This window comes from Peromyscus leucopus, chromosome 23 (genome assembly GCF_004664715.2).
Source record: "Peromyscus leucopus breed LL Stock chromosome 23, UCI_PerLeu_2.1, whole genome shotgun sequence".
NCBI lineage: Eukaryota > Metazoa > Chordata > Mammalia > Rodentia > Cricetidae > Peromyscus > Peromyscus leucopus.
The window spans coordinates 37199459-37215882 of record NC_051082.1 but is presented as its reverse complement, the minus strand read 5'-3'; the positions used below and the strand labels follow the sequence as shown (position 1 = coordinate 37215882).

At 36.9% G+C, this 16424-nt stretch overlaps 1 protein-coding gene across 1 annotated transcript in view; it reads left to right on the top strand.

The window, feature by feature from the left end:
• Nucleotides 1-1788: 1788 nt before the first annotated feature.
• LOC114686068 (vomeronasal type-2 receptor 116-like) overlaps nt 1789-16424 on the top strand; it is a 75138-nt gene continuing 60502 nt past the window's right edge. Inside the window, exon 1 of the mRNA XM_028860715.2 lies at nt 1789-1985. Coding sequence (XP_028716548.1) covers nt 1789-1985 — 197 coding nt within the window. The remainder of the gene's footprint in view (nt 1986-16424) is intronic.

Sequence of the window (16424 nt, the reverse complement as noted above, 5' to 3'; positions counted from 1 at the left end):
TTTATTCATATAAAGATTGCCTTTGTACATTAGCATAATCTCCCTCTCCAAGAATTTGTCTTGGGAGATTTCCATACCCCTAGCCTTACTTCACTTTTCAATGGTCTTAACCTCATCTTTCCACCAGCTCCTCCATTGTAGTTGAGGACCAGTCTTGAAAACTGCTGTAACCAAATCTCTTCAGTCTTGGAGGATAATTCTATTAGAAGTTGACCACAAGTTTAACATCTGCTTCACAAAAGGTGAATGCATGCCATATGAGACTATCACTTCCTTGAATCTCCTCAAATCTAACATTTGCACAGGAGTTCATTCAGTTCTTACACAGTCTTGGGGATATGTGTCATTTGGCAGGTCCTGTAAGTTACTGGATAAATTAAGATTGGCTGTTTGAAAAACTTAGGCTGTTTCTCTGTAATCTTATAATGCAATGCTGAGATTGGTTCTCCTTTAAATTCCTCTGTCTGGGTCTGACTATCTCTATGATCTAGTTTTTCTAAAACTTTTATTTTGGCACTCATATTGACCAACTTTTTTAATGATAAAACAAAAATGATCAAACAAATAATATTTATAATTTACATTACATAAAACCCATCTACATTAATTATCCTTTCATTTAATTGTTCCATTTTTAAGCCATCTAGCATATTATCAGAGACCTAACTCCCTCCATTGTGAAAAGTGTTTCCCATTTTTTAATATGGGAAAAAACTATCTGTCTTTCTTTTTTAAACTAATTACCCCTTTTAACAAATCCCAATTGACTCACCAAATCTGCTGACAGTGATGATTCAGATGATGGTGAAGTAAGGCAGCTAACTAGTGGTGCAGAGCCTGAGGAGGGGGTCCAGGGAAAACTACAATCCACCAGGAGAGGGAAGAAGCCAAAGAGTCAACCATTTGTATGGGGAAACATGCAAAAATGGCTAACTCCTGTGGTTTTTGGAGCCAAAGGCCTATGAAATCTGATGCATAGAGGCTATAACAGAAAAAAATTCCAGACTCCCTCAGAGGGCTTGGGGAAGAAAACAGAAATCTAGCCAGTGGGGTGGTAACTCTGGCTGCATGTAGCTGCAGCCTGATCCAGTGGCTACAAAACCACATGCAAGTAGCTTTTTCATGAATTCATGCCCCACAAGTTGAACACCAGATTTATCAACACTTTTTGAGACAGAATCTCTAGTACAGGTAAAACTCAACTATCCTATGTATATAAAGATAATCTTGACCCCCTGATTCTCTTGCCTCTTGGTCCCCCAGTGATGGGATTCCAGATGTTTATAACAATGTCCAGTTAATGTGATTTTGGGGATTAAACCTAAGGCTTTGTGCATGATAAAATAAAAACCATAACTACCCACTGACCTATATCCCCATCCCTGATGACAACATTTTCATCAATAGCTAAAGGTAAAAGTTTCTTGATACCAACTTGGTCAAGTCTTTCCAGGAGGACTTCATCTCAGGAGGGAGCCCTGTTGTCAATGGTACTTGATGATATCATGGCACCTGGGGCTGGAGAAGATGAGCCTCAAACATATTTTCCATTTTGTGTTTTTTTTTTAACCTGAAATAGGACCCCAGATGCAACGCTCCAGGGAAGAATATTTTTCAGAATCCTCCAGGGGATATTAGAAAACTGAGTTAAAGGAGCTATGGGAATAAGAGTAGCCAGCATAGTAAACAACAAAATTGGAATTTACATGAATGGACACAAATACATGGGATATGTATACACCAGCTGGCTGGGTAAATTCAAACTCTACACATAGTCAGACTTCCACGATGCTCCTGCTTTTTATGTTCCTGGTCCTGCAGTATTCCAACTATGTCTACTCCTTTGATCGTTCTTACTGTGCTGCAAAGACAAAACCCAGTGTGTACAAAGATGGGGATATGGTGGTTGCTGCATTTTTCCCACTTTTTTCTATTGTCTTAGATTCTGTGACTGGTGATCCAAGCAATGAGACCTACTATCGTCAGTAAGTTCATTTTTTGTTTCTTCATTTTCTGTCTTATTTTCAAATGAATAATGCCTAGAAATATTATGTGTGCATACATCAGTGCTGTCTACATCCTCCACACTGTTATTTCTGCTCCATGTCCCAAGAACTATCTCTAAATTATTTTTATTATTTCTATCACTAGTTTCTTTGCTTCAAAAAGAACAAAAAGGATTCTAGTTTTCTTCATTCCAGTTTCTCCTTTCTGAGACTCAATTATCTCTTTTTTGCTCAACCATTCCTGACCCTCTTTCAGCCTGTGTTGTCACTGAATTATATCTAATCGTATTACCTAGAATCACAATACCAGCCTTTGGCATGAGTTATGTACAAGGAGTGTATGGAAATAGTAAGGATCTTTATTTTTGAATTATTTATATTTGCTTTTTTAGTTATTTGTATTAATTTGTATTTGTATTGTTATTAAACCTTTATCAATTGTAGAGTTGGCAAAGATTTTCTTACTCTGTGGACTTTTTCTTCACCTGGTTGATTACTGTGCAGAAGACTTTTAGTTTTATGAAGGCCCAAGTATCAACTGTTGGCCTTAATTCCTGGACAAACAGAGTCTTTCCTTACAACTGCATCATGAAGGGCACTGCTTGTGTTTCCTACTAGCAGCTTTGGTGTTTCAGACTTCACCTTCAGGTCTTTGATCCATTTGGGTTTAGTTTTTGTGCAAGTTCATAGATATGGATTTAATTTCATTTTCTGCATGTGGACATCCAGTCTTCCCAGAGCCATTTGTTGAAGATGCTTCCTGTTCTTTGGCATAGGTTTTTTGGCATCTTAGTCAAATATTAAGTTGCCAAAGTTACATGTACTCATGTTTGGGACTTGATTTTGTTCCATTGGTCTACATGTCTGTTTTGTGTCAGTTTCATGTTTTATTACTATGACTTTCTAATATATATTAAGATCTGGAATTGTAATCCATCCAGCATCATTCTTTTTTCCAAGATTGTTTTGTAATTTCATATAAACTTTAGGATAATTTTTTATTTGTTCTGGAGAAAAATGAGATGGGATTTTGACTGGGATTGCACTGAATCTATAAATAGCTAGAATGGTCATCTTTATGATACTACTTCTACCAGTCCATGAGCATGAGGTATCTTTTCATTTCCTAGTGTCTTCCTTCTTCAGAAGTTTAAAGTTTTCATTAAAGAAATCCTTTATTTACTTGGTTAGGTTTATTCCTAGATAGTTTATTTTCCTAGAACCTATTGCAAATGGGCATGTGTTCATGATCTCCTTCTCTGTATGTTTGTTGGTGGTACATCAAAAAAAGCTATTGATTATGCAAGTTGATTCTGCATCCTGCCACATTACTGAATTTGATTATCATTTCTTTTCTGGTAGAATTTTTAGAATTTCTAATATATAATATTATATTGTCTATAAATAATGATAGCTTGACTTTTTCTTTGCTTACTTGTATTCCCCTAATTTCCTTCTCTTGCTTCATTCTTTAAGCTAGTACTCAAGTACAATATTAAAAAGGAGTGGAGGTGGTAGACATCCCTGACTAGTTTCTGAGTGAGATTACTGAAGCTTGTCTCCATTTAGCTTGATGATGTTGCCTGTAGGGTTTTGTTTTGTTTGTTTTTCATTTTTGTTTTTGTTTTTTGAGACAGGGTTTCTCTGTGTAGTTTTGGTGCATGTCCTGGATCTCACTCTGTAGACCAGGCTGGCCTCAAACTCACAGAGATCTGCTTGGCTCTGCTTTCTGAGGGCTGGGATTAAAGTCATGTACCATCGCTGCCTGGCTGCCTGTAGGTTTTCTCACATGTATCTCTTATTATGTTGAGGTATGTTCCCTCTAGCCCTCCAATTCTTTAGGACCTTGATCTTGAAAGCATAATAGATTTATCAAAGGCTTTCTATGCATCTATGAAGATAATAATTTGATTTTCCCCATAAGTCCATTATGTGACTTATTATATTTATTGACTTGAGACATATATTGAACCATATTGAACCTACATTTCAATAATAAAGCCAACTTGGTTGTGATTAATGATCTTTTTGTTATATTCTATTTGCAAATATTTTGTTGACTATTTATTTAGTCTATGTTCAATGGAAATCAATATGGTGTCTTTACCTGGTTTTTGTGTTAGAGTGATACTAGCTTTGCAACAGTTTGGGAATGCTAATTCTGTTTCTTTTTTTTTTTTTTTGAAACGGTTTAAGAAGGATCTGAAAGATTAAAAGTATGGTAGAATTATACTGTGAATCCATTTGGCCCTGGACTTTTTCAGCTGAAGACTTTTCATTACTATTTTAATCTCCTCATTTGTTATGATTCTATTTAGATTGTTGACTTCTTCTTGGTTTAATTTTTGTGATTTGGCACAATCTGGAAAGCCATCTATTTTTTTCAACTTTTCCAGATTAATGAAATACAGATTGTAAAATTTTCTCTCATAATAGTATCAGTTTCTTAGGTGCATGTTGTAATGCTTCCCTGTTCATTCCTGATTCTGCTAATTTAGTTCTTCTCTTTGTTTATTTTGGTTAGTTGAGCCAAGAGTCTGTCCATTTTTTTTATCTTCTCAAAGAACCAGCTCTTTGATTCACTTGTTCTTTGTGTTGTTTTGTTTGTTTGATTTTTTTATTGATTTCTATTCTTATTCTTCATTTATTGCCCTTGATTTGTTTTAGATTTGGTTTTGTTTGGGTTTTTCTTTTCAAATTTTTGAGTTGCATCATTAAGCCATTTATTTGTGGTCTTCCTAATTTTTAATGTACATGTAGAGAGCTTTAAATTTTCTCATAAAACTGCTTTCAATGTGTCCAGAGGTTTGTTTGTGCTGTGTTTTTATTTTCATTTAGTTCCAGGAAGATTCTTATTTAATTCTTAATTTCTTCATTGACTCATTTATCATTCAGTAATGAATTGTTTAATCACCATGAATTTGTGTATTTACTAGAGATATTTTGCTATCAATTTTATTTTATTTAATTATGGTCATCTAAGATACAAGAAGTGATTTCAATCTTTTTGAGTTTATTAAGATTAGTTTTGTGTGGTGGATGTGGTCTATTTTAGAAAAGTTTCTATGTGCCACTGAGTAGAATGTGTATTCTTTGGTGTTTGGGTAGAATATTCTGTAAATCTCTGTTAAGGATATTTAATATATGATGTCAAATCATCCTAATGCTTCTCTATTTTTTGTTCAGTTGACCTCTCTATTTGAGAAAGTGGGGATGCCCTAGACTTTGGAGAATATATGTTAAGGATAGTAATATCTTCTGGTTAACTGTTGCTTTATTAGAATGAAGTGTTCCTCTTAATCTCTTCTGATTAGTTTTAGTTTGAAGTCTATTTTGTCAGATACTAGTTTAAGCAATGCCTATTTCCTTCTGGGTCCCTTTGATTGGAGGAATTTTGTCCATCATTTTACTCTAACCTGGTGGCTATCTTTAAAAATGAGATGTGTCTCTTGGAAATCAAAGATATATAGACTTTGTTTCTTGATCCATCAGGTTAGTCTGTGTGTTTTAATTGGAGAATTGAAGCTATTGGTATTTGATGTTATTGGTTTTTATTGAAAATAGATTTTTTAATTCAATATATTCTGATTATGGTTTTGCCTCCCCCAACTCCTCCTAGGTTCTCCCCCACTTTCCTATCCATCCAAATCTTTCTCTTTTATTAGAAAACAAGCAGGCATCTAAAATAATAATATAAGATAAATAACAGAATAGGACAAAACTACCAGACAAAGCACAAGAAACACTTACAGACATAGAAACACACACATTCACCCACAAATAAAACCCATAAAAACAAAATTAGAAACATATGTGTGTGTGTCTGTATACATATATATGTATATGTGTATGTATGTATGTATGTATGTATGTATGTATGTATAAATTGGTGTATACAGAGAGCTAGATAAGGAGAGAGAGAAATCTTTAAGGGGGGAAATGCCCAGGCAAAGCATTATAAAACAAAACAAAAATCTCCAAAAATATCACTGGATTCATTTTGTGTTGGCCATCTACTGCTGGGCGTAAGATCTGTCCTTAAGTGTGGTTTATATACCCAATGAAAATCCACTGGAAAAAAACCTGATTTTTCTTTTGCAAGTGGTTATCTCTAGCAAATCCTCAGCCAGAAAGGGCCAAGCTCCTATCTCTACCTTACCTTATCACTTCTTCTCTCTGCCCAGCCATATTACTTCCTTTTTCCTCCTCCCAAGTGCTGGGATTAAAGGTGGGTGGCACCACTGCCTGACCTCTAGTGGCTAGCTCTACACTCTGATATCAAGGCAAGCTTTATTTGTAAGAGCACAAGCAAAATATCACCACACCAAACACTACTGTTCTACTGAAAGAACATAACAATAAAATGACTCCTTTTTTATGGGTTGCTGTTTTCTTGTTGGCCTTTTTTACTCTTTTGGGGACCAACCACACAACTCCCAAATAAGTTACACAGAGGCTTATTCTTAATTATAAATGCCCAGCCTTAGCTTGACTTGTTTCTAGCCAGCTTCTCTTAACTTAAATTATCCCATCTACCTTTTGCCTCTAGGCTTTTCCTATTCTTTTCTGTAAATATTACTTTTATTCCATGGCTGGTGGTGTAGCTGGGTGGCTGGTCCCTGGAGTCCTCCTCCTTCTCTGGCTACTACTTTTTCCACAGATTTCTCCTTCTATATATTCTGTCTGTCTGCCAGCCCCACCTATCCTTTCTCCTGCCTTGCTATTGGCCATTCAATTATGTATTAGACCACCAGTTATAATAAAATGACTCCTAATGACATTCTGCTGTACTCTTAGATCAATGTCTTGATCAGCCATCATCACAAAGCCATCTACCAGAGATCTAAACTGGGATACATAAACCCCTTTTCTTGCAAATATTTCTTTGTATGTCTCCATTCCCAGCTATTCTTTCCATTTTCAGGCCACCATCATCCTGTTAGTTCTCACTGTTCATCCAGATATTTTCATGTCTACTTTCATGTCATCTGTACCTATATGGTTTTATGTATCTATATAAAATCTAGATCTCACCAATGAAAAACATATACTGGTCTTTATAAGACTGACTTAATTCACTTAATATTATTAAGCTACACCAGTCACACCCATTTTCCCTGCAAAGGCCCAAGTTCATTCTTTATAGCTGAATAAGATGCCATTATACATACGTGTCCCGTTTTCTTTATTCACAGCTCTGTTGAAGGACACTGAGGTTAGTCATAACTTAGCTTCTGTGAACAGTACTGAATATGGCTTATGAGAGAGGTGTGTCTCTCCTGAAGGTAATATTTCAAAGGTACTTCTCTTTAATAGCTTAGCATATGGATGTTGCTTCGACTTTCGCTCTTGCTGCCAAGGAACTAATTCCTGAGGCTGTGTTTGGTTTGCCTCTTGGTGCCCTCTTCTGCCATCCTTTCACCTCCTTGTGTACCGCTGAGACTCCTCCTCTATTCTCTTCAGAAATACAAGTTCTGGGTGCATTTTAAAAGATCTTTGCTTGATTGAGATGAATATGAGAACTTTTAAATTGTAATTTTGTGTTTCAAGTCCTCTCTCTCTCTCTCCCTTTCTCTCTCTCTCTCTCTCTCCCTCCCTCCCTCCCTCCCTCCCTCCAACTTCTCACTATGTAGTTTTGGCTAGCCTGGAATTGTGTACATGAGGCTCACCTTGAGCTCACAGCGATCTTCTGCTTCCTAGATGCTGGGATTAAAGGCTTGCACCACTATACCGAGTTCTCAATTTTTTTAAGAAAATGATATTTATAATGCTTTAAGAACAATTCTCAGCTCTAATTTAAATATGCATATATGTTTAAAAACTTTCTGATGTTACCTCCCTCCATCTCACCTCTAGTATTCAGAAATAAATAGGCTTTTAAGTTTTTCCAAATTCTTGTTTTGACTTGACCTACTATTGTAAGCTGAAAAGTGTATCCTATATGTTATCAACTTAAAGTCTACTATCTTGTATCATTTTTTCTTTTGAAATATAGTACAGTATATGTTTTTCCTAAATAAAAGTCCAGTTAAGAAATTTCTTTTTTAAATAATTTTTTATTAAGCGATTTTCCATTCATTTTATATCCTCAGCTATTGGTCCACAGTTTATGCATCTCCACTAGTTTGACTAGTTGTCTCTGTACTTTTTCTAATTGTGGTCTACATATCTCTTGCTCATAGAATCTCTCCTCTCTTTCATCAACTTGACTCGTGAAGCTCTGCCTGGGAGCCAGCCATAGATCTCTGCATCTGCTTCCATCAGTCACTGAATGAGGGTTCTATGATGACATTTAGGGTATTCAGGCATCTGATCACCAGAGTATGCCAGTTCAAGCACCCTCTCGACTATTGCCAGTAGTCTATGGTGGAGTCATCCTTGTGGATTTCTGGGAACCTCCTTAGCACTCTGTTTCTCCCTATTCCCATTGTGTCTTCACTTGTCATGGTATCTCTTTCCTTGCTCTCCCACTGTAACCATGCTAGTTGAAACCTCCCGCTCCCCTAAGCTCTCATCTCCCATCCCTTGTCCTCCATTACCCCTCCCCACCCCCAGTTTACTCATGTAGATCTCATCCATTTCTCCATCACTGGGCAATTCATGCATCCTTCCTGGAGTCCTCCTTACTAGCTAGCCTCCTGGAGCTGTGGGTTGCAGTCTGGTTATCCTTTGCTTTATATCTAGTATCCACTTATGAGTGAGTACATATCATGTTTGTCCTTCTGAGTCTGGGTTATCTCACTCAGGATGATATTTTCTAGTTCCATACATTTGCCTGCAAACCTCATGATGTCATTGTTTTTCTCTGCTGAGTAGTACTCCATTGTGTATATGTATTATGTTTTCTTCATCAATTTTTCAGTTGAGGGACGTCTAAGTTGTTTCCGGGTTCTGGCTACTACAAATAATGCTACTACAAACATACTTGAGCATGTGTCCTTGTGGTATGATTGAGCATTCCTTGGGTATATACCCAAGAGTGGTATAGCTGGGTCTTGAGGAAGATTGATTCTCAACTTTCTGAGAAGCTACCATACTGATTTCCAAAGTTTCTGTACAAGTTTCCATTCCCACCAACAGTGTAGGAGTGTTCCCCTTGCTCTACATCCTCTCCAACATAAGCTGTCTTCAGAGTTTCTGATCTTAGCCATTCTGACAGGTATAAGATGGTATCTCAGAGTCATTTTGATTTGCATTTCCCTGATGACTAAGGATGTTGAGCAATTTCTTAAATGTCTTTCAGCCATTTGAGATTCTTCTGTTCAGAATTCTCAGTTTAGCTCTATAGCCTATTTTTTAATTGGACCATTAGGTATTTTGATGTCTAGTTTCTTGAGTTCTTTATATATTCTGGAGATCAGCCCTCTGTCAGATGTGGGGTTGGTGAAGATCTTTTCCCATTCTGTAGGCTGTCATTTTGTTCTATTGACCATGTCCTTTGCCCTACAAAAGCTTCTCAGTTTCAAGAGGTCCCATTTATTAATTGTTGCTCTCAGTGTCTGTGCTACTGGTGCTATATTTAGGAAGTGATCTCTGGTGCCAATGCATTCAAGACTACTTCCTACTTTCTCTTCTTTCAGGTTCAGAGTAACTGGATTTATGTTGAGGTCTTTGATCCACTTGGACTTGAGTTTTGTGTATGGTAACAAATATGGATCTATTTGCAATCTTCTACATGTTGACATCCAGTTATGCCAGCACCATTTGTTGAAGATGCTTTCTTTTTTCCATTGTACAGTTTTGGCTTCTTTGTCAGATATTAGGTGTGTGGGTTAATGTCAGGGTCTTTAATTCAATTCCATTGGTCCACATGTTGGTTTTTATACCAATACCAAGCTGTTTTTATTACCATGGCTCTTTAGTAGAGCTTGAATTCAGGGATGGTGATGCCTGCAGAGGTTGCTTTATTGTACAAGACTCTTTTAGCTATCCTGGGTTTTTTGTTTTTCCATATGAAGTTAAGTATTGTTCTTTTGAGGTCTGTGAAAAATTGTGTTGGGATTTTGATGGGGATTGCACTGAATCTGTAGATGCTTTTGGTAAGATTGCCATTTTTACTATGTTAATCCTACCTATCCATGAGCATGAGAGATCTTTCCATTTTCTAATATCTTTTTCAATTTCTTTCTTCAAAGACTTAAAATTCTTGTCATACAAGTCCTTCACTTGCTTAGTTACCCCCAAGATATTCTATATTAGTTGTGGCTATTGTAAAGGGTGATATTTCTCTGAGTTCTTTCTCAGCCCTTTTATCGCTTGTATATTGGAGGGCTACTGATTTTTTTTTTTAGTTAATCTTGTATCCTGACACATTACTGAAGGAGTTTATGAGCTATAGGAGTTCCCTAGTAGAATTTTTATGGTCACTTATGTACACTATCATATCATCTGCGAATAGTGGAAGTTTGACTTCTTCCTTTCCAATTTGTACCCCTTTGATCTCCTTTTGTTGTCTTATTGCACTAGCTAGAACTTCAAGTATTATATTGAATAAATATGGGGAGAGTGGACAGCCTTGTCTTATTCCTGATTTTAGTGGAAATCGCTTTGAGTTTCTCTTCATTTAATTTGATGTTGGCTGTCAGCTTGCTGTACACTGCCTTTATTATGTTAGGTATATTCCTTGTATTCCTGATCTCTCTAGGACATTTATCATGAAGGGGTATTGGATTTTTGTCAAAGGCTTTTTCAGCATCTAAAGAACTGATCATGTGTTTTTTTTCTTTCAGTCTGTTTTTATGGTGTATTACATTGACAGATTTTTGTATGTTGACCATCCTTGCATTCTTCCCTGGGATGAAGCCTACTTGATCATGGTAGATAATTTTTTGATGTGTCCTTGGATTCAGTTTGCCAATATTTTATTAAGTATTTTTGCATCAATGTTTATGAGGGTGATTGGTCTGCAGTTCCCTTTCTTTGTTGCATCTTTGTGTGGTTTGGGTATCAGGGTAACTGTAGCTTCATAAAAAGAGCTTGGTAATGTTCATTCTGTTTCTATTGTGTGAAACAATTTGAAGAGTATTGGAATGTCTAGAAAAGAAACTTTTAACACCAGAGAAAATGTCATTCAGCAAAAAGTAAAATTCACTTAAAAGAAAATATGAACTGTGGAATGTAGATGGCTCAGTGAGTAAAGTTTTTGCCTTGCAAGCCTGAGGACCAGAATTCAGATAACCCAAACCCCACAAAAAGCTGGGTACAGTAGCACTTGTCTGTAATCCCACTGGTACTGTGAGGAAATGAGAAGCAGAGATAAGATAATCTCCAGAAGTCCATGTGCTGCTAGCCTGGTGCATGCAGGAGTAGAAAATGAAAATATTATTTCTCAACAAAATGGAAAGGGAGGACTGACATTTCCTTTAGCCTTTACATGTATGTCATGGCATAAACACCCACAGGACTTTGTAATCCACTACAAAGATGTTTGGATATCCATGTTCATTGCTGCTCTATTCACAATATGCAAGAAATTGAATCAACCTAGATGTTCATAAACTGTTTAGTGGGTAATGAAAATGGGGCACATATACACAATGGAATATTGCTCAATTGTAAAGAAAAACTAAATCTTGAAATTTTCAGGTAAATGGATAAAACCAGAAAAATTGCACTGAGTTACATCACCCAGGCCCAGAAAGACAAACACCATATGTTCTTTCACATATAAAAGTCCTAGCTTTGGCTATTTATTTGTGTGTTTGACATGGAGTACATGTGGAAACTAGAAATGGACTGCTGGTGGCAGGGCTGGGGGTTGCATTTAAGCAGGATGAAGGTAGAATATAGATGAAATGTAAGTAGAGAGTGAGAATACTAGAGGCAGAAAAGTTCAACAGGTAATGGAATGAGGGGGAATGAGGAAATGAGAGACCAAGAGAAGGCTTATAAAGTGGGACACTGATGCGATGGGCCAGGCAAAATTTATTAGGGAAAGAATAAGGTACACTCATGTCACAGAACAAAGTAGACACCGCTGCTAATCCAGCTGTCATTGTCCTGCCATTCTTCCCAAGGGTGATAACCAAATTCAAGCCATGCTTCTCCACCACTTGATCCTGCACCGACCACCCAAGAGAGAGTGCTTGTGATCCCTCTCCTCAGTTCTTATCTGGTCATGTACTCAGAAAAGACCATGCCCGTAGGGCAAGTTACCTCAATACCATTGGCTAAGTGGATTGAATTCCCACAACAGGCTTATCCAAAATATACATGAAGAATGTACTTGGAAATCTATGATCTTGCAATCCAAGCTTTAAAAAATTATCCATGTATGGTGGAGCACACCTTTAATCCCAGTACTTGGGAGACAGAGGTAGGCAGATCTCTGTGAATTCAAGGCCAGCGTGGTTTACATAAAAAGTTACAACCTGTACTGAGCTACACAGTGAGATGCTAACTCATAAATATATATGATAAAAAGCAATAGTAGAATATATATGATATAAAAAAGGGAAGGAAATACTGGGAGCTGTAAGTTTAAATGAAGTATAGGAGTATAGGGCAAAGGATTGGTAGGAGTTTGTTTTCAAGACTGTAATAATTCTTTTGATGTTCAACTAATTTGTAAGCTACTTAAAAATATTTTAAAGTAATTTGAACAGAAGAACCCTATATAAGTTAACAATGCTGATCCTGGGAAACATGGGTTATTAAATGAAAATCTCAGTGCCAAACTCAGACTACCTCCCTATCCTACTTACTGGTCAGAGAAGACCGAGTCACCTAAAACAAAAAAGTTAATTGCCATTGCTCTTGTTTGTCCAAAACAACTAAATGGCAAGACCCTATTGTTCTAGACATCACAGATTTTGGTTGCAAACCACAGAGATATCAATCTTGAAGTGACCAGAAAAAAATCTCCTTGATGAATAGCTTTTGTAGTACTAGTAGGTGCTATTTAGGTTGCCAAGGAAGAAAAGAGATCAATGATCTTTTCTAGTACTAGACCCTACATGCCACAATACCAACCTGCTAGGCAAGATATATCCAATGATACAATAAGAGCAACTATTTATGGAAGTAACTAGCCATTTTCTTGATTAGATTTGAGTCCTGATACTGTTAAGTATGGCTCAAAGTCATGACTAGGAAAGTCACAGGTCCCTAGGGAAGAATCTATTGATGCTTTTTCCCCTAAATTGTCATGTTGTCAAACTTCCTCTAAATGTTTATATCCATAGATTTCTGCTACTCACAACCTTGGTCAAAGAAACTTTTTATTACAGTGAATAGAGGTTAATGCAGAGAGGGATCACTGTTCAAAGTGCTGAAAGTAAGCAATCTTGGGTGTTCACTGACAAGATCTGTATCAAGCACCATTCAAACCAAAGTTCAAAGAAGAGGGGTTGAAAATAATGTAAGAGTGGAGAGAAGTGCTGAGAAATGTCTTCTGGATATGACATGGCTATTGACTACATAAACACACTGCAAATGTGATTGCCCACATGAGATTGGAGCAAAATCATGCCAGTTAAAACTTCCAGGATGGATTGTAGAGGGACTTCCCAGGGTCCACTCCAGCTGAGGAGATACTGGCAACTGATGGCTGCTGAGGGAGGTTGAATCATTTTTCTTGAGGAGTGTGGCCACTGGTAGATTTCCCGTGCCCTAGTGGATGACCCTACACCCATGCACTCATGACATGGGTAGCAGTAATTGGACTCCACAGGTTGTTACCTCCTGGGAAAAGGAAAATTTGTTTTCTATAATGGAATGTCACTGGGTATATAACCACAGTCCAGAGTAAGCTTCCTACTAACACAAAACAGACTCCAAGTCTTTATTGTACTTTTTGGGTTATTTTGGTATTTTTAAAATTTGTTTGTTTATTTAATTTGACTTTTTTGGTTTTTGTTTTATGTTGAAAAAAAGGGAAAGAACATGAATTATGTGTAGGGAGGTGGGGAGGATCTGGAAAGTTGGCAGAGGGAAAGAATATGATCAAAATAGGCATATATAAAATTTTCAAATAGTAGCTTTAAATTTTAAAAGATAAAAATTAAATAAATGAATAAATATAAAATAAGGGCATGAAGTTGGGAAGAAAATGTAATGGGAGAATCCTAGAAGTCAGAAAAGGAGAATGAGGGTGGACATGATTTGTATACATTGTGTACATGTATGACATTTAATTTTATGTTGGCTGTTGGCCTTTTTTATGTTCCTTGTATCCCTACTCTCTCTCTGACTTTTATCATGAAGGGGTGTTGGGTATCAGCATCCAGTGAGATGATTATGTGTTTTTTTTCTTTAAGTTTGTTTATATGGTGGATTTATTTTCATATGTTGAACCATCCCAACATCTATGGGATGAAGCCTACTTGATCATGGTGAATATTTTTGATGTGCTCTTGAATTACTTTATTAAGTATTTTTGCATCTATATTCCTAAAGGAAATTGGTCTGAAATTCTCTTTCTTTGTTGAGTCTTTATGTGGTTTGGGTATCAGGGTGACTGTGGTCTTATAAAATGAATTTGGGAGTGGATGGGGGGTGAGGTGGGAGAAGGTGGGTGAGCAGAAGAAGGAGAGGGAGGCAGAACTGTTGTTGGCAGGGAAAATGAAAAAAAAGTAATAAAAATGAAAAATAAATAAATAATAAAATAAAATGAATTTGGTATGTTCCTTCTGTCTCTATTTTGTGCAATAATTTGAGACGTATTGGCACTACTTTGAAAATATAGTAGAATTCCACACTAAAACCACATAGCCCTGGGCCTTTTTGGGGAGGGGGATGAGAGACTTTAAAGGACTGCCTCTATTTCCTTAGGGATGATAGGTCTGTTTAAGCTGTTTATTTGATCTCGATTTAACTTTGGTGAGTGGTATCTATCAAGAAAATTGTTTGTTTCTTTTAGATTTTTCAATTTTTGTGGAGTACAGGGTTTTTAATTAAGACTTAATGATTCTTTGAATTTCCTTGGTGTCTGTTGTTATGTCCTCTTTTTCTGATTTTGTTAATTTAGATATTCTCCTTCCATCTTTTAGTTAGTTTGGATAAGGGTTTGTCTATCATGTTGATTTTCTTAAAAAACCAACTCTCTATCTCACTGATTCTTTGTATTGTTCCCTTTGTTTCTATTGTATTTAATTCAATAACTCAGTTTGATTAATTCCTATCATATACTCCTCTTGGGTGTTGTGGTAGTTTGAATGTATTTGGGTCCCATAATCTCATAGAGAGTGTCACTATTGGGAGGTGTAGCTTTGTTAGAGTGGGTATGGCCTTGTTGGAGAAAATGTGTCACTGTGGGACAGGCTTTGAGGTATTTTTGATCAAGCTTCCCTCAGTGTGACTGTCAGATGACTTCCTGTTGCTTGCAAGATCTAGGACTCTCTGCTATCCCTGCAGCACCATATCTGCATGCATGCCAATATGTTCCCTGCCATGATGATAATGGACAAAAACCTCTGAAACTGTAAGCAAGCCTCCTCAATTAAATGTTTTCCTCAAAAGAGTTGCTGTAGTCACATGGTGTCTCTTCACAGCAATAGAAAACCCCAAGACAGAAGTTGTTACCAGGGACAGGAATGTTGCTGTGAAGGGCTTGATTACATGTTTGTTTAGAGGAATTTGAACTTTGGTGGCTTAGGTTTGAAAAGCAGTGGAATGCTTTAATCACTGCTTAGTGAGCCATACTAGTAGGAGCATGGCTACTACAGACATCCACTCTAACAAAGCTACACCTCCCAATAGTGACACTCTCTATGAGATTATGGGACCCAAATACATTCAAACTACCACAACACCCAAGAGGAACATATGGTAGGAATTAATCAAACTGAGTTATTGAATTAAATAAGACAAAGGTGCTAAGAGTTATTTGAACTATGGGGGCTCACTCAAGAGGTTTCAGAGGAGAAGAATTTTATTATATTGCCTAGAGATTATTCTTGTGATATCTTTGTTAAGAAAGTAGCTGCCTTTTGCCCTTGTGTAGAGAGTCTGCCTGAGGCTAAAGTGAAGAATTTTGAATTAATTATGTTGGCAGAGGAAATCTCAAAACAGCCTCTGTCATGTGGTTTTTTAGCAGTAACTCTAATGAAGATTTATAATGAAAAGAAATAAGCTGAGCAGAGTAAATTACAAAATAAAAAATTTTGTGGAGAAAAGGAGTAGCAGGAAGTGGAATGGAGCTAAATCCTGTGTTCAAGGAGATAAAAGGATTAAAAAATGGAATAAAGGGAGTGGAAACCTTAGGGCAAGATCCCACCCAGCTAAGTTTCCAACTTGTGGAAAGAAACTAAAGAAAGGCTTAGAGTTGAGTGTGGTGGGGCATACCTTTAATCCCAGCACTGAGGAGGCAGAGGTGGCAGATCTCTGAGATTGAGGCCAGCTTGGTCTAGAGATCAAGTTTCAGGACAGCCAAGCTTAGGCAGTGAAGGACAGAAAGCTGGTGAATATGTAATTGAAAGA